This window comes from Candoia aspera, chromosome 2, assembly GCF_035149785.1.
Source record: "Candoia aspera isolate rCanAsp1 chromosome 2, rCanAsp1.hap2, whole genome shotgun sequence".
In the NCBI taxonomy this organism is placed as follows: Eukaryota; Metazoa; Chordata; class Lepidosauria; order Squamata; family Boidae; genus Candoia; species Candoia aspera.
The window spans coordinates 197,505,265-197,529,064 of NC_086154.1; the positions used below are offsets into that span (position 1 = coordinate 197,505,265).

Sequence of the window (23,800 nt, forward strand, 5' to 3'; positions counted from 1 at the left end):
CTGGGGCAGACATCACTCACCCGGGTCTTTTAATTAATTAGAGGCCATGACATTTCCTCCAAATTCTCAAACTTATTAATTGTGGGGTGGCTTGCCTCATCCCACACTCCTCCCCACCAAAGATTGATTCTTCTGGGAGTGGGGCAGGGGCAGGTGGACAGACTAATTCAAGATTTGTCAAAATAACATTTCCTCTGCTGGAAACTGCAATTTGGAGCTGCCTTCCTCATCCACACTACAGTGATTCTCTGCCTTCAAAGAGGCTCAATAAGCTGTTTAAAAGTTAAACATAGAGAAAAACGACTTCTATTTGGTTTACCAGGTCAGATATAAAAATTGACATTGAGTGAATGTATTGCCCCCCAATGTGTGTTGCTGCTGTTAAGCAAGAAAGGGAGCAAGATGTGTGAACTGTGAATGGCTCTTAATTGCTAATGCTAATGGTTGGCTTACTTTTCAGGAACAAGGCAATGGTGCTTATCTTGCCAAAGGTGCTACAGTTAGGGCAGACTCTTGTCAAGTGTGTGGCTTTTAAAAAGACAAGTTATTGCTTTGGAAAAGGAGGCCAGGCTTGGTTGAAGTTTGCTTTCCTCCTCTCTCTCTTCTCCCTGCCTGCCATTCTCTCTCGGTGCCCACAGTGCCGGGATGACTTTGGGGAGCTGTTGACTGCTCAGGACCAGGAAATGAGCGTGTCACTTTCTGCTTCTTCAGTGCCAGCCAGCCTGCCAGGCTTTCACAAGCCTGCTCTTTCCAGGCATATTATTTCATGTTGCTAGATTGGCTCTGCTTCTCCCTCTCTCCGACTGACCACACTGCCAAAGCCCGCTGACCTGCTAGAAACCAGATCTGCATTTCTGCAATCCTCTCTTGGAGAGGGAGCCTTTAAAATCACCCACATGGAACATAGTCAGCCAGTCATACCCTCTGGAGTTCCTCTTACACTGGGACTTGGACTTTCCTTCAGGGTCATTCCCATAAGGAGTTGGGCTAAGAAACTGAGCATGAAGGCAGGCTTTCAGTGCTTTGTTTGGAAATCCTGAGAGTTGCATCATGCCAAGGAGCTATGTAAAGCTGCCTGCCCGCCCATAAAAAGCACTGATCTTAGGATGCCAACCTGGGACTTTGGCAGGTCAATGTGAATTGAATGGGGAGGCACACGAGCTTAACCAGCAGGCTTTTCACGACTCTTGCTCTCTTCACAACATTGCTCTATTATGGTTAGAGCAATGAATGGAGAGGCTATCTCCAAGTGAGGGAACTGCTGAGTGTTTGCTAATGCTATTTCTTTTATTGATTAGTGGAGACTTGTGCTCTTCTCCAAACGAGCAAGACTGGAAATGGAGTAAAGCGAATGTTACTTGGGCTTCATTCACTGTCTGTGGTGTTTGTTTGTTTTTTAATTTATCCATTTTTAGATGTAGAAATGAAGATGGTTGAATAGTGTGAAGGGAACACTGATGTTGATGTGAATGGGTAGCCAGAAAGTTTTGTTATTTCGTTAAACTCTGCCAACAGGACTCTGTTAGAGTGGCAAGGTTAATACTGCTTTGGACTTCATTCATTCCTCAGTTCTCAACTTGCTTGATATGGCAAACTGACAACTTTTAACTTTGCCTTCTCTTGTGCTAATGGAATGTTACACTTCGGTTCTTGTTCTGCCATTACAAGTGGGAAGTTCAGTTGGGCTCTCAGTGCTCTGAAAGTGGGCTCAAGGCTGCCTAGTGCAGCACTGAATCTCATCTGTTTCTGCAGCCTCTGCTAATCACTTAACTAAGAATATTTCTAGCAAGCTGCCCCTCTGATGCAACTGACAGCAATGAGAAGTCATCAAGGTCTGCCAGTGTGCCCTACTCCACCTAGCATCACACCTAGGCCAATGTTGAGAAGATCTTCCTGGGACAGTTTCTGCTCTTCTTCCAGAAAACCGCATTTATTATCAGGACACCAAAGAAATCACAGTACTAATACTAGGGTCTAGAACACCCTTGGCCCCATATGAAGTGTAAGCAACTGAATCCAGAATCACTGTGGTGGATCCATCACGGGATCAGTATTAAAACCTGGAAATCAAAGAGTTACGACCTAAACTCCTGCTCAAACTAGTTGTCTTAGATCAAAGGAAGGTTTGAATGGCAGTACATCAACTGCAACATCTCCACTATGTCAGTGTTCGCTGTTGACATGGCTACAGTTTGTAGCATTTATTGTCACCCAGTGTAAGAAATGAATTAAAATTCTCCACGGGGCCCTTACTGGTGCAGTGTATATTAAGACTAAAAGGCTACTTATGTAAAGAGTTACATCATGGTTATTTATCTGCCTGCTGCTGAGTTGCATCCAAGGTAACAAAGTGGCCACAAAATGTGCAATTTCACATGAGGCAGTTATCCAGTGGCGCTAAGGGGTCTTCCTGGCATCATGTCTTTGTAACAACAAATGCAAACAAAACGTGTGTGTGTGTGTGTGTGTATGTATGTGTGTGTGTGTGTGTGTATATATGTATATGTATGTATGTGTATATATATATATCAGGATCAAAATTCTCTTGAAGATTATATACCTGGTTCCAAAACCCATGGTAATAAAAGCAAGTCTTTCTGATTTCAATAATTTTAGAAATGCTAGAAAATGTCAGGGGATACAAATTATCCCCTCTCCTCCCCCAAAACCCCTCCTATTCTCTAATGCACTGAATTACCAATCTGTTTTTCCTTGGCTTTTGAGCACACAGATTACTTCTATAAAGACAGTCACTTCTACATAATGTATTTATTTCCGTGTGCTTATAAGAAGAGAATAAATGCCAGCATAATTCATATTAAATAGATCCATTCTTCCTCTCTCCTAAAACACACACACAGATAAGAGAGATCTTACACAATGCTTAAATATTGAGTAGAAAAACAGATTTATTCTTCGTTTGAGATTTTCATTCCTTGCACAGGTACCTTAAAGTTGGAGGACTGAAGTGAAATTAAAATAGAACCATTCCAACAGCTAAATTATACCAGCTCTTCAGGCAACAAGGCAGGTTTGATAAATGCTGACAGTTACCATTGACAAGAGGGTTAAATTTGCATATCATATAGTGTGTGTATATGTGCATTTCATCTTCTTTTTTAGTTACCCCAACCCTCATTATGAAGACTGAGGAAAGCATCTGTCAGATACATTCTTGTAGGAATTTTAGCTATCTTTCTTCTTTAATTTTATATCAGGGCAACACCATACAGCATTGCTCAGAGCTGCATCTACTGCCTGCTAATTTACACATTTTGACAAACAGGAGGAAAGCTTGTGGCTCTGTCTGAAATGTTATCTCACACTATTTCAGTACTAACGTTCCACTTATTTATTTATTTATTTATTTATTTGCTGGGAAGGGCTTTAGCTTAGCAGGAGCTCATATGTTTTTGTGAGGAAAGACCTCTGTTCAGTCTGCCGTGTGTCTGTAGGACAGGGATATTTATGTCTGAAGCCCTGAGACTCCAATTCCAGCTCAGTATAGAAAACATTAAACCAGCTGAGTCATAAATCTATTTGTAATAAGATCCTGTGCCTTGTATTTCCAAGTTAAGTGATCATATGGATATCATTCCTCAGTCCTCCTGATTTTAATGTTTCCTAAGTGACTTACTGTACATTTATGTATGAGATGGTGTTCTTTTACGTACACACACACACATAAACACTCAATGAAAATCTAGATACTAAAAATGTTAGGAACAGGTCTAATGGGGAGAGGGGGAAAAAAGTACATTCTCGTTGCAATGGATTCAAATGTTAACAGATATCCACCAAATTAAATTTTAATAAATAACTTGAAGCACTTTCCATGTGTGTGATCAGAACTTACTTGAAATAAAGCCATGGTCAACCCAAACACCCAAAACTTTATTAAAATTACCAGCCATAATCATAGGATCCACTGTTAAAATAAAAAGATGAACAAAACATCCATGAAATATATATGCAGGAGGCCTTTTCTGCTCCAGCTCCTGGACTTTGGAACTCTTTGCCTTAGAAAGTTTGAGCTTCACCTTTTATCTGGCATTTTGTCAAGTACTTAACACCATTGGACTTTTGACCAGGATTGAATATTTCTGGTTGCCATCTGGGGGATTTCTATGAGTTAAATTGTTTCTTGGAAAGCTTCCAATTTCTCATAATCATTTGTTATTTTCTTATTTTAAGTAACATTTTTAAACATTCATAAATTGAAGCACTGTCGCTAGCATCTCAATTATTCCAGTAACCTATACAAACAGGAGATTCCTTATTTTAGAAGAAATTTATTTGCAAGCACTTTCACATTAGTGGTTTTATTTCTTTGTTCTAGAGAAGTACAGACAATGGAGGTAGTGGAGCCCTAACATTTGGCCCTTCAGAAAAAAATTCTAAGGATAAAACTAACAACTCATGCATCACAGACGAGTATAATATTCCAGCAGTTCATCATTCCTACTGTTTGCAGTCTCATCTTCTGCTGCAATTGGTACTTCAGTGTCAACTTCATAAGCTGGATTGACCCTCCCAGGTGCATAATCATTTCTTTTCAAATCTATGAAGAAAACAGGCAAAAGCTTTATCTTAGATAATACATCTTTATTACATTTGCATGCTGCAGTAATCTCCAAGGACTCCAATAACAATAAACATCCAAGCAATATACAAAATTAAAACATCCGCTGCTGCTGCTGCTGCTACTACTACTACTACTACTAATAATAATAATAATACAGAACTGTAAACCATGGACAGTGTCATCCCAGCTTATCCCTAAATGCTCTCTATACAAGCTCTGTTTCAACTAAATTCTGGAAAGCCTTAAGAGGGGGAGTGAGTCTTGTTTCACTGAATAGGCACCATCACTGAGAAACAATATTTCCAGTCATCAGCCCCCACGCCATCACAAATCCCCTATCACCACTTCAAACTTGGTCCATGAAAAATGAAGATTTCACTGAATCAAAATTTTATCATCAAAATGCTGAGCACACACACACACACAAAATCACAGCTGCCTGCTGCGAGATTCATCTGCCCACTACTCCTCAAAATGAGAGTTGACCACAGAGCTGCCAGCATGGTAAGATAAGTACTGGTATTTTGCTACACTTATCATCAGAGTATAGGCTCAAACTTGAGCTTGTTCAGTCAAGTTTACTCTTTGTCACCACCAGTACTTCAGGCACCATGTCCGCTGCTTCATCTCCAGTAGCTCCTCCAGAGCCCCTTAAGATCAACCAATAGAAAAAGGCCACTTTAGAGCATCAAGATTCCAAGTCACTTTCTGTTACCAGAAGTTGGCTACCCAAATCAAAAGAACTGTCCACCAGGTTATTGGAAAACTCCTCAAGCACCCTCCAGACTCCCTCCAGATCCAACAGTTACTCAGGACTGCCTCAGGAATGTCCTGGGTGGTAATTGATCTCATCTAAACTAAGAAGTGATTGGACCACAGCAAAGGACTAAAGTGTAATGTTCTCTATATCCAGGTCACAGCACACAAATGCTATGAGGCAAAAACAAGATTTAACCTATGCTGTCCATGTGTATGAGACAAAGATCATCCAGGACAAGCCCTGGATGATTGCCATGGAAGTCATGAATCTCTGACCCCACCCATAGGACATGAAGAGCAAATGCGTCTAATATGAAAAGGCAAGAGTATTCCAACATCTGCCCAGAGACAAAGTCTAGGAGTAAAGGAAGGGAGCCTACCAGGCAAAAAGCAGATGGCACACCATAGAGATTCCCAGCTTATACCTACAATCCAGCTCTGTCACCTTAACAGCAGGAACCCTGATCATAAGAAAGATGTCTTTTAAGATCAACTCTATCACTCTGAAGTTTGCTGCAGGATCCAAAATCTAGGTAGGCAGATTTCCAACAGAGTGACATCACAGCCATCATCCAAAGGGGTTTAGGTAATACACATTAATATTACTAACTGAAGAAATATCTCTTCAACTAAGTAGTGAGCCTGCATATAATATAGTAATTATACAGAACAAAAAGAAATACTTTTATTATTATTTCCTTCCTATAATCTATTAGATTGTAAAAAAAAGTGAAAGGCTCCTTACTTAATCTTTAAATATACTGCTAAAAACTAATCTAATATTTAAATATACTGCTAAAAAACTAATCTACTAAAAAAACTAATCTAATATCCTGTTTAGAGAAGGGACATAATTGCATGTTTAATATGACATTTTAATTCAGAAGTCCAAAACCTGAGGCCCCAAGGCCACATATGACCCCCATGTTTTGGGTGCAGCCCTCTGCCTAATACAAAAATGGCCAATAAATTGAAATTTTAATGTGATAATAAGGAATTTAATATAATATAATATAATTTAAATTAATTTATGTTTTGTTTTTATCCATTTCTTTTCTTGTCCCTTCCATGCTTGAATGGATTGTGAAAAGCCAAGTGGGACTCTTGTCATTAAAAAAAGTGCACCCCATATTTAAAGAGTTTGTCACACCAATATCTGAAATATAGAAGCAATAAATAATGTGTAATATTGCTCTTCCCTAGACATATGTTAGTATTGTGTCGACCCTCAAAACATTTATGGAAAATCTTAATTCATATAAGTCCTTCTTAGAGTTCTTTGTTATCAGGGTCAATAAAATGAGCTCAGTCCTAGATTCATAGATAAACTCTAAGGCCAGATTTATTCAAAAACATGCAGAACATTCCTACTGCATACCAGGAAGTTTGAGTTTCCTGCAACAAGAATTGCAGCAATGCTTTGAAATGAAGTTTTTGATGGCTTCTTCCCCAAGGTTTGCTGGTCCAAATGCCATCCCTCTAGAGTTTGAAAATAACAAAGGACTAATTAATGTCACAATATTTGTACACAAAGCAATCTCAATCAAGTATATATGTATGTTTATATGCATTCTCCTGAATTCTTCTACATAATTCAACCAACAGTATTCCAATTCAGCAATGATTAAGTTCTAATTTTTAAAGCTGCTCATTACATATAAATATAATACAAAAATTTGCTGACATCCTCAAATGATAACATATTTATAAATTATTTGTCATTAACAAAAGATTTGTGACTAACAAAAGATTGGTTAACCTTCCTAAATTTACACTGAAATGCAGGTCTACCTGCAGCCATCAGGATGCATTGTGTAAATGGAACTGGTTGTGAATTTGGGAGTGGGAGAAATTGATAAACAACCTATTTTTAAAAAAGCAGCAGCAAAATGTCATCTCAATAGATCCATGTCTTGTGGGCCTGCATTTTTTGGATAAGACTTCAAGATCTTCATTCTTCCTCCTTAAAAAGTTTAAGAAACTGTTAACTACAAAATCATTTTTTAATTCATAATGTGATTTCATTGTACTCAAAGATGCTCCATAGTCAAGCAAAGCATCTCCCATCTGTTCAATTTAGGACAGACATTTCTTATGTAAATACTGTAGAACTTTACTTGTCCTACTATTGTTCATAGGCAAGATCTAGAATCCAATAATTGTCATGAGTAAGGATGGCGAGTAGGGGGCTCCCATCCAGACTGTTAAGCGCATGCGTAGCACTGAGGAATTGGTCAGTCATTCAAAGAGACACAGATTGGGACCGGCTTAACCTTTGGGGTTTGTATGTCTGGGTTTTTCCCACGTTTCTTCAGTTTGTTAGGATTACTGTTATGTATTAGCAATAAACATTAGAGACCAGTTCCCTGTCTCAGAGTGTTTCCTGGGAGTCAGGACAATAATCTTAATAAAAGTTACAATACAGGTTGTCTATTTAAATGAATCCTTGAATTGCTGCAATGTGACACTCTTACAACAGCAGTATAACAAACAGGGTATTGAGGAATTTATCTTCAGCTGCACAATTGACAGAATATCTGAGCATGTTGCAGTACTGGTAAAATACACACACACAAACACACATACTAAAGTGAATGCCTATTAATTTATTTACTACAAAATTGAGAATCTTCTGAAAATAGAATTAGAACTTGTAAATATTAAAGAAAAGGCTGCACAAAAATACTGCTGAGTATACAGTATTATATTTATATGACATGTACTGCATCCCCCCAAAAAAATAGAGTGTAAAATTTTGCCTAGTTATGCATTGCTATCAGAGAAAAATATGTCAATACTTGGATCCTCTGATCAAAGTCTATACATTTTCTGGAAAGTGCTTTTTGAATTACTGTGATGACTTCCCGGATTACATATTACGTATTAAGAGATCATCCTTATTTGTATGCAATAAAAATTCAAAGTCTAACTAAATTGTTATGAGCAGAAAAATTGATACAATTAAATCTATCTACCATATACAGTATATTTACCATATGGTATGTATTTATATGAGGCTTTGAGAGTCAGGAGCCATACAAGTTGCTGTTGTTGTTGTCTATGGATTCGCTGAAATATAATTACTCCAAAGCCTTCCCTGAGCATGTATCAATATACTGCAAGTTGATGGGATGTGGGCAACAGTATGTTAGCTTGAAAGATAGTTTCAAGATTTAAGGCCCAACCTTGTAAAAAATAGCATAAGCATGGTTGGAGTAAAACAGCTTTCATTGGACTTGTAGCATACTAGCCAAAATGTGCCAGACTGACAGTACTGTGTCCTTACCATTAGCACAAAATGCTGTATATGGCACAGGTATGACTAAGGTTGGTAACCTAGTATATACCTTCTCTAAAAAAGCCAAGTGTCACTTGGCCAAAACCATGAAGAATAGTGGAAGTCACTAATCTATCTGGTGATGACTATATCATATCGATGTTTGTGCCTTGGAATGAATAATAAAGACTGAATTGTTTACTAACGATTGGAAAATGGATGGAGACATGTTAAGATGTTAAGACATACAAATGATGGCAGAAAATGAATAGGATGTGTATGTTGTAAGAAATGAATGTTGGCTGAAAGAATTGAAAATGGCTGTGGAAAGGCCATGTTTTTTTTCCATTCTGTTATATGGAAATAAGAGTTTTTCAGTTTTTCAATCAGTAAATATTTGCATTCGTAGCTTTATTAAGCTTTCTTCAGTGACCTTTATGTCAATGCATTACATTATTCTTGATTGGCCACTTTAAAAGATACAGATACAAAAGTGCAGTGATAACCAAAAAGAGCATCATTCTCAGCAATGTGTACAAATATGCATATGTGCATTACAGTTAATACTGAATTGAATCATGCAATATACGTTACCTTTTATATGATAAATTTACATGAGATACTCACTGTTTGTCTTCAGGTTTAATGACAGATGGATCTGTAAGGTTTTCTCCAACACCTGCAGAAGTCAAATTTAGAAAGGTTATTAGAAGATAATTGTCTTCTTAAAAACCATTTGGGAAATTATAACCTATGCAATTAGTATATAGTTATCTAATCTTTTGGTTTATAGAGTAGAAATGAAAAGGCAATATTGAAATTATAAAATACATCAGACTTTGACAAGCAAATGTTGCATACTCAACTGTTTTTTAAGCCATTTTTCCATTTTAATACATGCAAACAACACAAGGGCTCTAATTCAGAATATTTTGTGGATCCAAATGTATGTTGCTGGAACAATATATAAATAAGATGTATATTTCAATGTCATAGAGAACTAAGATAACTACTTTCCATACTGTGCAAGGAAACTTCCCTACCCTGAATAAAATAGATCAACACAACACACATTTTCCACATATGTTCTAAAACCTTCATATGCTCCAGAACATCTAGATCAAGACAGAAATATGGTTCCCCACACTTAGTCTACTGCTTAAGCTTGTTTTGCGGTCCTGAATTAATAGTTCATGTCAAGCATATTAAAAAGTCTTTTTGGTTTATTTATGTCAAAGATGGATAACCTTTATGGGCCAATTTGAAACTGTGAAAGCATTATGTCAGGCACGATCACAAAATGGCTGCCATAGAAGACTTCCCTTGTCACAAAATGGCTACTGTAGTGAGTGTGGCCAGTCACAAAACATCCATTTATCACAAGGCAAACTAGTCCTCAAGGATGCTTCCCATCATCACTGTGGGACCTCATGGCATTCATGAAGCACTAGAGGCTGGTGCTTTGCTTTGGAACAAACCAGTTCCCTTTAAAACATCTTTTAAAATGTTTTTTAAGTGAAGCTTTGCTTCACTACACCTTTCCTCATACTTTCTAAGATAGAGATGCCCTTCTGATGATCATTATGCAATACTTGGTGACTCACTCTTGGAGCACTTCTGATCAGTTTGCTTGGCATCAGCATGGAAGTGATTTTTGATTCCCTTCTTCTGAGAAGAAAGAAGTTTCTTTCAACTTCCAGTCTAGCCTACATCCAAGTACTAATTAGGCCCAATCCTACCTAGCTTTGAGCTAACACAAATTCAGACTAGTGCTGCTGCTGGCTGAGTCTCATACCTGTCATTTCAACCTTAAAAGAGATGCAGGGGGGATATTTATAATATCCCCCCTGCATCTCTTTTAATAATAATAATAAATTATTATGATGAAACCCTTGAATATCCAGCAGAACCTTCACAGGGCTAATGCCTCCAACAAGTCAATAAACCCTGTATTTTTACCTCATTCTGCCAAAAAATGAAGTAGCCACAGGGATTTTGAGACTTTCCTATTATAATCTAAAGAAACAGCTCAGATCAGGTTGATTTGTCCTCAAATCAACAAGCCCAACCTTAAAACAAATCATGCTTATTTTGAATCTCAATATTCAAACTGAATCAGAACTAATACACACAGGCCCAGTGGCATTCATGGGGATGGGGAGATGGAGGGAAGGAGGAGAGAATGACAAAAGCAGAACTGCAATGTCATGTTGCTCACACAAGGAAAAGGAGACAGAACTTGTGGCATGATTGCACAATCCTCTGTAGATGCCCACACACAGGCCCAGAAGTCACTGTTAATCAGTCACCCACCTAACAATAGATGGTTGTATATATGTGTGCCTATGTATATTTTATACTGAATGCATAGAAGTCTTCTTCTATCTGATAAAGTCCACCAGTACTGACAACCAGATAAATGTGTTAGCCATTCAAGTGTCACACACCATTTTCCGAGCTTTCATTTCCTAACTTTCATGGTACAGTCTTTATTACTCACCTTGCAAATCTAGTACAAGAAGTTCTCCTCGAGTATATTCATAACTCCAGTGAGAAAAAGCCAGCATAACTTCTTCCAGCAAATTGCTAGGGGTGATTTCATCCCCATTGTTGTTATTGTACTTGCGGAATTCTCCTGTCATGTACTTTTCTATTGTCAGCCACTGATTGGCTGAATGGCAATAAATTAAAAAGACTTCAAGGAATCTGAAAAGAAGGGATAGTATCTTTTCAGGAGGTATTTTTCACACTGCTATTGATGAATAAAGGGTACTAATCTCATGTAAAACTTCTATCTAACATCATAATTTTTAATAACATTCAAAAGCATCAGGGTGTGTACTGTATATATGTAAATCTCAGTGTAATCCTATTCATGTCTATGCAGAAATAAACTTCATTGAATTAAATTGAATTTATTCCCAAATAAGTAGTTACAGGACTAGAGCCAAAAAAGATGGCCTGAGATAATTAACGTAAGAGTCAATGAGGGCCTAATCTTCAGACTGGGCTTTATAAGATCTCCATGTTTGATGGGGAAAATGGGCACATCCCTTGAGAAAATCCATTCTCAAAATCTTGGCAAACAAATGGCAGGGGGCAATCACCACCTGCAATTTAACAACAGAATAAAAGTATAATAATCACAGCAAATAAGATTCACTGGTGATTCCAGGGTAACTTGCTTGCAAACCTGTACGAAGCTCTCACAAAACTATTAACATATCTCCCCCCCTCGTTTCTTTTTTTTTGCAATAATCAGCAATTTTCTGATATTTTTGTTTATTCCTACATATCTACTTTCCAGAGGGCTTGATCCAATGTAATCTTTTCTGCTATTTCTGAAGTTGGATACTCCAATCCAAATCACTGTTCATGGAATTAAAAGCATGTCATTGTATTACCTTGTAAATCAAATAATAACATTTCATTTCAAATATTCAGAATGAAGTTTTGATCTTGCTCATCAAATGAATACAGGTGAATGGAGAAGCCTGAAGTAGTCTCAGAAAAAAATTATATATACACGTTAAAATAATTCTATCCTGCTACACTATTATCTGACTTGTGCAACTTTATCAGCACTGAACTGAACAAACGGCTTTAAAACAAAACAAAACAAAACAAAACAAAACAAAAACAAAACAAAACAAAACAAAACAAAACAAAACAAAACAAAAACATAAGGATAGTTGAAACAAGCCTAGATTTACAGTAACGGTACTATGCTCCCTGAATAAGTAGAGGAAGATGCCACTTTCAAAAGTCCATGCAAGGAAATGGTTTGTGGTTCATAAGGATCTATTTCAATGCTAACAGAAGCCAAAAATAAGTCTCGGTGGCAACTATCCATTACTGGATTAGCACTCAAAGTCAGTTCTCTCATGAAATAAGACTAAAGTGCAACGTGATGTGAGAAATCAGGACACAAGATAAAGAAAAGCAAATTTTGAATTTTTCTGAAATATGATTTTTTCTAAAATTTGAATTTCCCTAAAATTATGATTTCTTATGTAGTGGTGGCCAGCAGTAAAAACAAAATCAAAAACTGATTGGTCCTGTTGCTTCTATTGGACAACTGCTAAAAGGAGCTGGCTGGCTTTGCCACATCTGAACCATGGTTTCCATGAGTGTTCAGAAACATGAAGTCATTGGAAAGCTTGAACACTAGTCACTGAAGACCACTGGGAAATAGATTATACGATAAGACTCTCCCTTGAATTCTTCATCTAAATCAGTTTTTTTCCAAATTAGTGTCTTCTGGATGCACTGAAATTCAACTCCTATCATTTCCAGTCAGCCTCACAAGGATCACATTGACTGGGAATTATGAGAGCTGATATTCAACACATCTGGAAGGTACCAAATAAGAGAAGGTCAGTCAATGTTATGATAAAAGTGCTTTCCCCCATTTTATAGTAATATAAATATCCAACTTCTAGAAGATTACATTGGATCTTGCTGAACTGGAACAAATATTTCTTCCTTCTCACCACCTATTATGTATGCTTTTTTGGGGAGGGGGCTGCAGTGTTGATTTCCAAAGAAGAATTCACAAATTATAATGACTATGATATTTTTAGTATGATCATAGTTAATTAGAATTACCATTTGACAACTTAAACATTGAAAAACTGCTGATTTATCTATGAAATGTTTATACATTAGGAATGATTGTTGGGTATTATATAAAACAGCCAGCATAGAAACCCAGCCTTTAAGGAAATATTGTGTATTCCATATTTATTTACTTATTTATTTAATGTAGGCACTGCCCAACTCCAAACCAACTCTGGGTGGTTCACAATGTAACAAACAGGATAAAAATACAATATAAATTTAAAAAGCAAGATAAATAATGAACAGAAGGTAAATCCAGCCAACAACACAAGACATAAACAACTCCAACTAGCAAGGGGCTCCAGCTATCCTAGCCGAGGGTCTGGGAAAACAGCCAGGTCTTTAAGACCTCTGGAATGCCAGCAGGGCGGTAGCCACTCAGTTCTCAGGGGGAACCACATTGCAGAGCGCAGGTGCTGCAACAGAAAAGCACACTTCCTGTGTCCCAGTAGATAATACTGTTTGATCAAAGGAACCCTGAGTGTGCCAGCCCTGCCAGCTCATATCAGCGGGGTAGACATTATGGGTGATAGGCAGTTCCTCAAATAACCATGTCCTATGCCATGGACTTTATAGGTCATAACCAGCACCTGGAATTGTACCCAGAAGCAAATTGACGACCAGTGCAGCTTAGGGAGCAGAAGCGTCACTGAAACAAGCCCACCACTGCTCAAGCTGCCACTTAAAGCTTCTGAGTGATCTTCAAGATCTACTGCAGCCCTATGTAGAGCACACTGCAGTAACCAAGCCATAAGATGACTAGGGCATCAATAAATAATTTCATGCATAGCATATATTCTAATGTAAAATGAATGCATAAATTTATGCAGAGATACATGGACACACAGAGCCTTCAGTTCAATTTAACTATCTAAGAATGCTTGTTCTACAACACACAGACATCTCATGTAGGCCTACTTAGCATTTTGAGTTGGTAAGTTTATAGGCTATTTGCTTGAAACTTTCAACATTTGCATGATACACATTTGTATTTAATATCTTATGTGAATAAAGCCTGCAGCCAGAACTGAGTTTAATACAGAATGTCTCAACCATCATCATAAACCATTTGACCAAGCAATGAGGTGCAGAAGACACTGTAAAATGGAGCTGCATCCATACCCTCTCTTTTGCCACCATCTGCTTCCTTTCCATATTTCTTCTGAAAGTGCCACCATTCAGCAGCAGGCACTTGATTGCACAGACACATAAACAACAATGGAATTGTCAAATTTATTTTTGAAGAGTTGCCTATATGGCAGAACTAAATTATGAAGTTGTATAATATCTTCCAAGTTTATTTTAGGGATAAATAAATGTAGTTTAAAATCTTTCTGACATCACTCCAAAGTGATAGACTTGGCTTCCTTGTGCTGATGTTGCATCCTCTCTTACTAGGACATCAGTGCAGTATCAGGTTTTGGTGATCACTATATAGAGAGAGGGTGGGGTGGGATGAACTATGGAATATAAACTACATTTAAAAATACATGAATAAATAGTTGTCTGCTTCTCTAATAATTGTTGGAATTCTAGCCCATTTTTCATACCTTGGAGTATATGGAATGGTATGGGGCTTCATTTGATTGAAGGTATATATCAATTTCTGAGCTGCCCTTTGCTGTTGTATTTCCTAAAAGTATTAACAGCAGATTTCACAAAAAATATTAGCAAAAACCCAAAAACCTTCTAGGTATATTATCTCAGTAATGTTTACAATAACACTTTAACAAAACAGTACTGCTTCCATCCAAGTTATCCTTTTTAAGATTGTGATGAGAGAATATGATTTGACTAAGTTTGCCCAATGACTCTTTCCAGGGATGAAGTAAGAACTGAATTCTGAAATCATATCAAAAACTACTAATGGCATGGGTGGGGAAAACTTACAAGCACTCATAAGCATCATTCAAAGGACATGAGGAAGAGATAGTCTTCTTAGAAAATAAAATCACAAAATACCTGAAAAAATAAGAGCGATCTGTTCACATTTATTTTCCTGACAAGTAAGAAATACACTTTATCTGATCTGTCCAGTCCTACTACAAAGATACTAACAGCTTTGTGATGCATTTTATTCAGAATATATTATAATATGTATCTGAGAATACAAGAAGTTACTGGTATTACCACTTGTGTGCTACAGTGAATCCATTTTAGCCATTTAGCTATTCTAATGAATAGACCTACTGTTGGGGTACCTGGGGAGCAGGGCTGAGGCAGTGAGGGTGTTCTCACCAGCTAACTGTTGGCAGAATTGTGCTGTGGTGACAAATGGGTTTTGGCAGACTACCATGGACGTCACTGTGAGAGTGCCTGCTGTAGAGTCTCCTGTTGTATGGATTGCTGATCAGATATACTCACTCTAAGACAGAGATGGAGAACTGTGGCTTCATGGAAGATCTTCTGCCAAGTCTGAACAACTTCAGGAAGGAAAGATTTTACAATGAAAACTTCTCCTAACTTTAGCACATTATTTTCAGACCAGGTGCAGACAGCTTTCATAGCTCTCCTCAGCCCTCCATCCATTTCCTCCTGAGACAAAACTTGAATCATGGCAGCCATGCCATGCTGTGACCAAGAGGACATGCTTTTATCAAGGTTCAAAGGTGAACTTTCTTCCAGTCTATAGATGGTTACTTCTTCTCCAGCTAAATTAGAAATATTGTGAAAAACACAATGAGATTGATTAACAATAGAAGAACATTTTAAGTTTTTTTACAATAATGTTTTTCAGTTATTTCTTCGTATTACACAAAATAATATATAAGATAAATAGATGGATGGATGGATGGATGGATGGATGGATGGATAGATAGATAGATAGATAGATAGATAGATATGATAGTATGGAATCTGGTACTCACCAAAAAACTGCACTGGTGTGAAAGGGATCGTTTGAGCTAGCCTCATTAAATTGTTTCTTTCAACAGCTGCAAAGAAGCAGGTTAATCATATGATCGATTATTTCCATCCAGAAACATTTGAAAGCACTTGTCCATCATTTTAAAAAAGAAAAGAGGAAAAGAGACAATTTTTTCTGAAATCTTATATCAAAGGTACATCATTTTATAAAACTTCTCTTTTAGATTACAACATAATGTAAATTTCAGTCCTTTTAACCACATATTTCCCAACTGTTCCATCAGTATATCTACCTTAAATCTTTCTCTTAACTGTGCATACAAAAAACATTGAAAACTAAATCCCTCTCCAGCCAATTGCTTTTTTGATTTCATCTTATATTCTCCATGTTCCTGTTCTAACAACTCTTCTTGTTTTCAACAAAACAAAACAGTTGTTTTCTAACAACGCCATTTTTCTTTTCCTACTGTTTCTTTCTTGTATAATGCTTCTTGTGCAAAAACCCACAAAGGCATTTTTGGGCACATTGGGTTTATATTGTATCTGTTCCATATTCTCAATATGGTACTTCTAATATAATGATTCTTAAAATCTACATTAACCTTAACTTTGTCGTACCATAGAAAACCATGACATCCGAACCTCGGGTTGTGCTCTTCTAATTCTAAAATTCTTTTATTTCTCACTCTTATTTCTCACACTCACTCTTTCATCCAAACTAAGCAGCAGGCTTCAAAATATAATTTCAAATTAGGTGGTCCCAATCCTCCTTGTTCCTTTGCATCTTGAAGTATTTTATATTTAACTCTTGGTTTTTTCCCTTGCCATACAGCCTTGGATATATCTTTCTGCCATTGTTTAAATGGTACATCAGTTGTCAGAACAGGTATTGTCTGAAACAGAAATATCATCCTTGGCAAAACATTGATTTTTATCACAGAAATTCTCCCCAAAATGGCAATCGTAATTTGTCCCAACTTAACATGTCCTTCTTAATTTCATTCCATGTCTTAACATAATTATTTTGGTATAACATACAAATCATATTAGTCATAGTAGTATTTCACTTTTTTCTCAATCTTAAAACCAGTTTTTCCCATCAATTCCATTTGCTTTTCAACGTTCATATTCTTTGTTAACATCTTCATCTTTCCTTTATTAATTTTAAAGCCAGCTAATACCCCATAGTCCATTAGTTTTTCCATTAATATTTCTATTTCTTCCAGAGGATCTTCCAAAATTATCACCAGATCATCAGCAAACTCCCATAATATATAAGTTTCTCTTTTAATCTTCACTCCAGCAATTCTCTCATCTCACCTTATATCTCTATTAAATACTTCCAAAACTAAAATAAATAGCAATGGTGACAAGTGGCATCCTTCTCTAGTCCCTTTCTGTGTCTCACAAGGTTTTGTTAATTCCCCATTCACAATTATCTGTGCCTTTTGTGATGTGTGAATTGATTTTACCTGTTTGATAAAATTCTCACCAAAGTCCATATCCTCCAAAATTTTAAAGAAAAATTGCAATTCAAATTGTCAAAGGCCTTGTCTGCCTCAAGAAAAATCAGTGCTGCTTGTTCTTCATTATGTTGTTCCAAGTACTCCAGAATATCCAATACATTTCTAATATTGTCCCTCAGCTGTCTCTCAGGGAAAAACCCACACTGATCTTCATGAATAAAGTCCTATAAAACCATCTTCATTCACTCAGCTAAAGTCATCATAAATAACTTACAATTATTATTCAGTAATGATATCAGGCGGTAATCTTTTGATGAGGAAAATCTTGACCTTCTTTAGGTATTAATGCTGCATTAGCCTCTATTCAACTGTCCAGTATCTTTCTAGTCTCTAAAATAAGAGTTTATCATGTTTTGCAATGGTTGTAGTAGTTCATCTTCAAATGTTTATAATTAGAGGCTGGTAAGCCATCTAGTCCAGGCACTTTCCCCATTTTGACCTTTTTTATTGCTACACAAATTTCCCTTCTTGTTATAGGTCCATTCATTGTTTCTGTTTTTCTGTGATCTTCAGTAAATTTTGCTTCTTTAAGTATTCATCAACCTCTGCCAGGGAAATTTCTTTCTCCTTTATACAATTTAGAGTAATATTGATGAAATATTTTTGTATCTTTAAATTATCAGTTGTTATGGAATTTCCATCTTGTCGCTTAGTATTATTTTTTTCGCTTTTCCTTTTCTCAGTTTATATGCCAACCATTTCCCTGGTTTATTTTGCAAATTTAAAATTCTTTTGTTTTGCATAATTCATTTTTGCCCCCATTTTTCTTATTGTTAACAAAGACAACTGCAATTGTAAAAGTTTAATTTGTTGGGTAATAATTTGCAGGGGGAGGGATTTCTTCAATTCTTTATTTTTATATGATCTAAAATTGCCTGTGTTTTCTCTTTGCTATTATGCTGAAGGAAATATCCCCTCATAAAAACTTTACTTGCATCCTAAAACATTATTCTATCTGTACTTTTATTAAGATTATTGTCAAATAATTCTATTAACTTCTTCTTTACCATCTTCCATTACTGTTTCTATCTGCAAAAATGTTTAGTTTAACCCCCATTTGAAGGAACTGATTTTCCTTTTAAATACTAAAGTCACTGGATTGTGGGTTCAAATACATACAATGAAACAAAGAATTTTAAAGATCAACATTCAGTTGAAACCAGAACTTTTCTTGCTGGGATTAATGGACAGCCAATTAGAAAAGAGCCATGGAAGATTATTTTTATATATGATTACTGCTGAGAGACCATTATTTGCACAAAAAAGGAAAGACTCTGCAATACCCACAATGGACAAAAGGTTGGTGAAGACAACAGAACCAGCAGAGATGGCAAAATTAGCTTGTTTGATTACAGAAAGATCAACAACTTCATTTATCAGTGACTAGAAACCCCTTATGAACTTTTTGCTGAAAAAAGAAAAATGAACGTGTGATTAATGGGTTTGAAGATTTAAAAGGATAGCTTATGGAAAGAAGGAAATTATGAGGAAAAATATAAATGTATTTATAACCACTGTCAAGAAGATCAGAAGCCACTTCTTTATGATCTTTCTTTTCCTTTTTCCTTTTTTCACTGTTTACTATTTTTCTTTATTATCTTTATTTTCTTTTATGGTTTTTGCTTTGTTAAAAATTTCTTCAATAAAAATTATAAAAAAATAAAATAAAATTCAGTGTGTAAAGTTTGAACGTGTTTTGCTAAAGTTGCATGAAAATCCAATATGGCTCTGTTTTAAATATATACTAAAGTGAACACAGCATGTTTGGTGTTTGCTGATATTTGTTTATGATATAATAGCTGTTCTACTTATTGTAATAACAATATACTTGCTATAACTATCATACAATTGTTACCTACTGCAAATATTTCATTTAGCAATCTCATCCTAAACAATATTTGCAAAAATTGTGATATAAGTATGTTCTTAAATGTGTGGACTACAAGGACATCTGCTGGTAGGTTTCACAAAGTTCATCATCTTACAGAGAGGTAAAATCAGCTTTGAATGAAATATATGTAACAGAGCTTGGCATGTTCATATGTGTTCACTGCTTCCAAAACGGTGTGAAATCATTTTTAGTATATGAATTCACTAAGAATTGATACTGAAAACAGATGTATTTGATCAAAAACTGAACTAGATGATCTTCCATTTCCTCCATCTCCTTTTATTGTACTTCCTATATATTTTTCTTTCTATGGCTTTTGATTATGAATCTGTTATTATTCTTTCCAGTACTCAGTTTATTTTACCAACAACTGCTTGACATGCAAAAAGCAGTACTAACATAATAAATAATCTTAATCTTCCCAAGATACTCTGTTAGGAATTATTTTGATACACTGCTCTTGATAATGAGCTACTTCAAAGTGAGATAATTAGAAAATGTTAGAGGGAAATAATTAATATACTAAGCATACTCACTTAAATACTTAAATAGTCACTACTTACCTGAGTAATGATGTTGCAAATCTTGAGGGGGTTTTAAGGAGTGTGAGATTTCTGAAATATTTTTAAAACATTATTTTAAATATAGAAAGAAAATATACTATTGTGAGCACTCTGCAGTCAGGACTGTCATAAAAGTGATTGGCTTAGCATTCTATGAAAGAGAATGCATTTTAACTTGCTATAAAGCCCTTCACTGGGCTAATTAATAATAATGTAAATGAATTTTATTATCAGTTAAAAAAACATATAATTATACTGGGGACCACAATATTTAATTGTTTATTTCACAATACCTATATCTCGCTCTATTCCTAGCAATCTCTGGGCAGGATACAACAGGGTAAAAACCATTTTTTTTAAGTTTATAAAATTAAAATAATATTTTAAAAAGTCAATGTTTAGTGTCATAGGAACCAATTAAATTAAACTAATTGCCAAACATACACCAGGATAATATTGGTTTCAATCTTATAAAGAGGCTCTTTTATAGTAACTTTGCTCTAAACGTGCTTTGACTATTTACAAATGAAGTCAAAAACTTACTGCCATCTCCATCTAAACTTCTCAACCTATTTGAAACAAAAAATGGAATTAGATTTTTATCACTGTCTGAATTAATGCACATACACACAGTCACATATACACAAGGAATGTTTAATTGTTTTGGGAAACTTACATAAATGTTCATTCATTTTAATTTTGCAAATAGAGCCAGTTTGGTCTAGTGGTTAAGGTGCTGGGCTAGAAACCAGGAGACTGAGAGTTCTAGTCCCACCTTATGCAAGAAAGCCAGCTGGGACCTTGGGCCAGTCACTCTCTCTCAGCCCAACTCACCTCACAGGGTTGTTGTGGGGAAAATAGGAGGAGGAAGGAGTATAAGGTATGTTCGCCGCCTTGAGTTATTTATAAAAATAATAAAGGTGGGATAAAAAAATGATAGTACAGTAGCTGCAATAAGGACTGGATTCATTCACCATTCCTACATTGACTTGCATTTCTTAATATCTCATGATTAATGATAGAAAAACTCTATATCCAATAATTTGTACCCAGCATTTATCTGCTTTATGCTTGATGTATTGTAAATGGTTCAGGTACAGATATTTCTGTGCATTTTGACACTAGTTTCAGTGAGGACCACATGCAAATTGAACTCATATTTATATTCACTTATAAATATACTTAATATAACTCACAGTCCTTTGTGATAATCTTTTAGAATGGGACATCTCAATGAGGTTATCAGCTAAAAATGATTAAAGGCCACAGAGGCATGTCCAATAATAGAAATAATATCACTGAAAACCATAAAAACAAAGCCATCTTTGATCAAATAGAGAAGGGTACTTACGAGTGGCTTCTGCTCAGATTATTCTTTCTATTTTTCCTAGTCCAAGCAATGCTGTTATTTAAATCCTGAAAAAGTTGTTGCTTTTATTATTTTTTCTGAATAGGCATTTTAAATAAAATTATGCCCCAAGATCATTACTAGTAACTTCCATATATCCACATACACTCTTTCCTCTGTAACTGGCAAGGTGCACATATTACACAAATTTGTGGCTTCTTTTAAGTACAGTTTATTGAAATCACTCATAATCCTAACGAAACTTGTGACTCACAAGCTACAGTAGCCGGATTCTTTGATCATGTTAAAACAAATCAACCACTTCATGAAATATGAAAACACAAATATTAATAGTTCCTCACTAAGGATGCTGGAAAGTCTGAGGAAAGGCAGAAAACAGCTAAGGATATATACTTAAAATTCTAGTTTTTGTTTCAAAACTTTGTTAAAATACAGCTTTGTTATTAATACTTAGTCATTATGGATTTATACAATGGACCAGAAAACAAAACTTTGCTCTCCACAATTGGAAATTATTCCTTGAGGCTTTTCATTTAGCAGCTCAACATTATTGTAATTTTTAATCAACATCAAAATATTTTTCTGGATCTAGTACAATAGTTTAGCAAACTCGGTGGCTTCACAAAAGGAACAGGGATTTTGGTCAAAAAAGGCCCAAAGTTCTAATTGTAAAATTCTTTCATCGGCAGTCTATAGTAGGACTATGCAAGTTCTTCAAAAGAGTTCCTCAGAACATTCTGGAGTGTGTATGACACTTGGGTTCTTTTTTTTTTTTTTTTTTTAATAATGAAAGCCATGTCTTTTTCCAGCTTTCACAGCTGCTTCAGAAGTTATTTCTGGGAACAGCCATGGAAAGTAGCTTCCAAAAAAGCAATATGATCCTGGGAAAAAAAGGTAGTTTAAAAAGATATGCTATGTATGAGCAATCCACATTACAAAGGATCCCTTCTGAAGAGGACTACACACCACCAATCTATATTACTCACTTAAGTTATTTTCTTAACAGTAGGCTGACCATATTTCCTTGAGACAAAAATGGGACATTGGGATGGCAAAATGGGACAGGGTTAAAAACAGGACATTGGGATGGCAAAACAGGCTGGATCAGCAGGCAGGAACTTCTCTGGTTTTCTCGGGCTGGGAATCTTCAGATTCCTTCATTTGCGAGAGGCAAGGCTGGGCTGGAGAGTCTAGTGAACAGTTGTCCCCAACAAGCCGTTCCTCCTCTGGCTATTCTTTTACGTTCTTTTCTTCCTGCCATTTCAAGGCAGGAGCCAGTCGGCTGTTCCTTTGATCACCACCTATCAGCTGATCCTGTTTTTTCCTTTTTAGGTTTCCCACGGGGTTGAGCAATGTGGCTTTTTTCCCGCCGTTTCTGTTGAGCTCCCCCTCCTTCCACTCAAAGTCAGACTGCATTCTGACAGGTTAACGGGAGCTTTCAAATTTTTAAGTAAGGTTTTTAAGAAAACGGGACAAAATGGACATTCATATTAAAACAACGGGACGGTCTGGAAATTTTAAAAAAACGGGACTGTCCCATTCAAAATGGGACATATGGTCAGCCTACTTAACAGCCAACAATCATATAAAGCCTCACCTTTTAAAGCTATTCTCTTCATGGGGCTTCTGGTGGGGAATGGCAGGCTGAGCAGCTGTGCCCGCAGGCTTAGTGGGCGGAGCTGACAACATGGTAACTTTTTTCAGGCTCAGGCAGGTTCTCCTTCCTCCAAGATTTTAAACAGATTTCTTCTGACTTTTACCAAACTTTTATGCAAGATATTCAGGACATCATAGAAAATATGAGATTTAAAATGTGCCATCAGGTTGGGGATGTGGTGGAAGAAACTGAGGAATTCAACAGCGATAGAAATGTTTCTTCTAAGAGTAAGATTGGGATTTTTATTGAGATGCTAGATAAAGATCAGATAGGAAATTTAAGGGAGAGATCTGCAAGCCACAAGTGAAACTGACTTTCTGATGGAATGCCATGAAAAGAAGTTGCAATTTTTGAGCGGGGCAGTTGGACTGTTTGATTCCTTTAAGAGAAAAGCTCTGTGCACATTTGGGGGATATGTAAATGCCCTGGATTATTTTGAAGTGGTATAAGGGTTAAAGAATGTCAGTCTGGTTTGCTTTAAGGGTTTGGTTAATGTCATTCACTTTTAAAGATTTGGATTAAGATTATTAAGGTTAAAAATGTGTTTATTTGGACGGTTTTAAGGATTTAATTTAAGGTTACTATTTTGAGTTGTCTTTGTTTTTGGGGTTTATTATTAAGATTTTTAAAACTGTTGTATTATCAAGTATAATAGCAGACAATCTCTGTGCTTTTTAATTTGATTCTT

The 23,800-nt window shown here is 36.1% G+C and overlaps 1 protein-coding gene across 3 annotated transcripts in view; it reads right to left on the reverse strand.

Annotated features, from left to right (window-relative positions):
• Nucleotides 1-4,276: 4,276 nt before the first annotated feature.
• Nucleotides 4,277-23,800, reverse strand: part of TRPM6 (transient receptor potential cation channel subfamily M member 6) — a 74,809-nt gene continuing 55,285 nt past the window's right edge. For 2 of the 3 annotated variants that reach the window (XM_063295147.1, XM_063295146.1), the window contains exons 31-40: nt 21,438-21,502; nt 20,630-20,655; nt 20,087-20,137; nt 16,109-16,174; nt 15,606-15,892; nt 14,792-14,874; nt 11,122-11,327; nt 9,249-9,300; nt 6,723-6,823; nt 4,277-4,561 (exon numbers count right to left, since the gene is read on the reverse strand). In XM_063295147.1, the coding sequence (XP_063151217.1) occupies nt 4,425-4,561; nt 6,723-6,823; nt 9,249-9,300; nt 11,122-11,327; nt 14,792-14,874; nt 15,606-15,892; nt 16,109-16,174; nt 20,087-20,137; nt 20,630-20,655; nt 21,438-21,502 (1,074 nt within the window). In that variant the 3' untranslated portion in view covers nt 4,277-4,424. Of the gene's footprint in view, nt 4,562-6,717; nt 6,824-9,248; nt 9,301-11,121; nt 11,328-14,791; nt 14,875-15,605; nt 15,893-16,108; nt 16,175-20,086; nt 20,138-20,629; nt 20,656-21,437; nt 21,503-23,800 lie in introns of those variants that run through there. The other variant, XM_063295148.1, reaches the window with a different exon arrangement.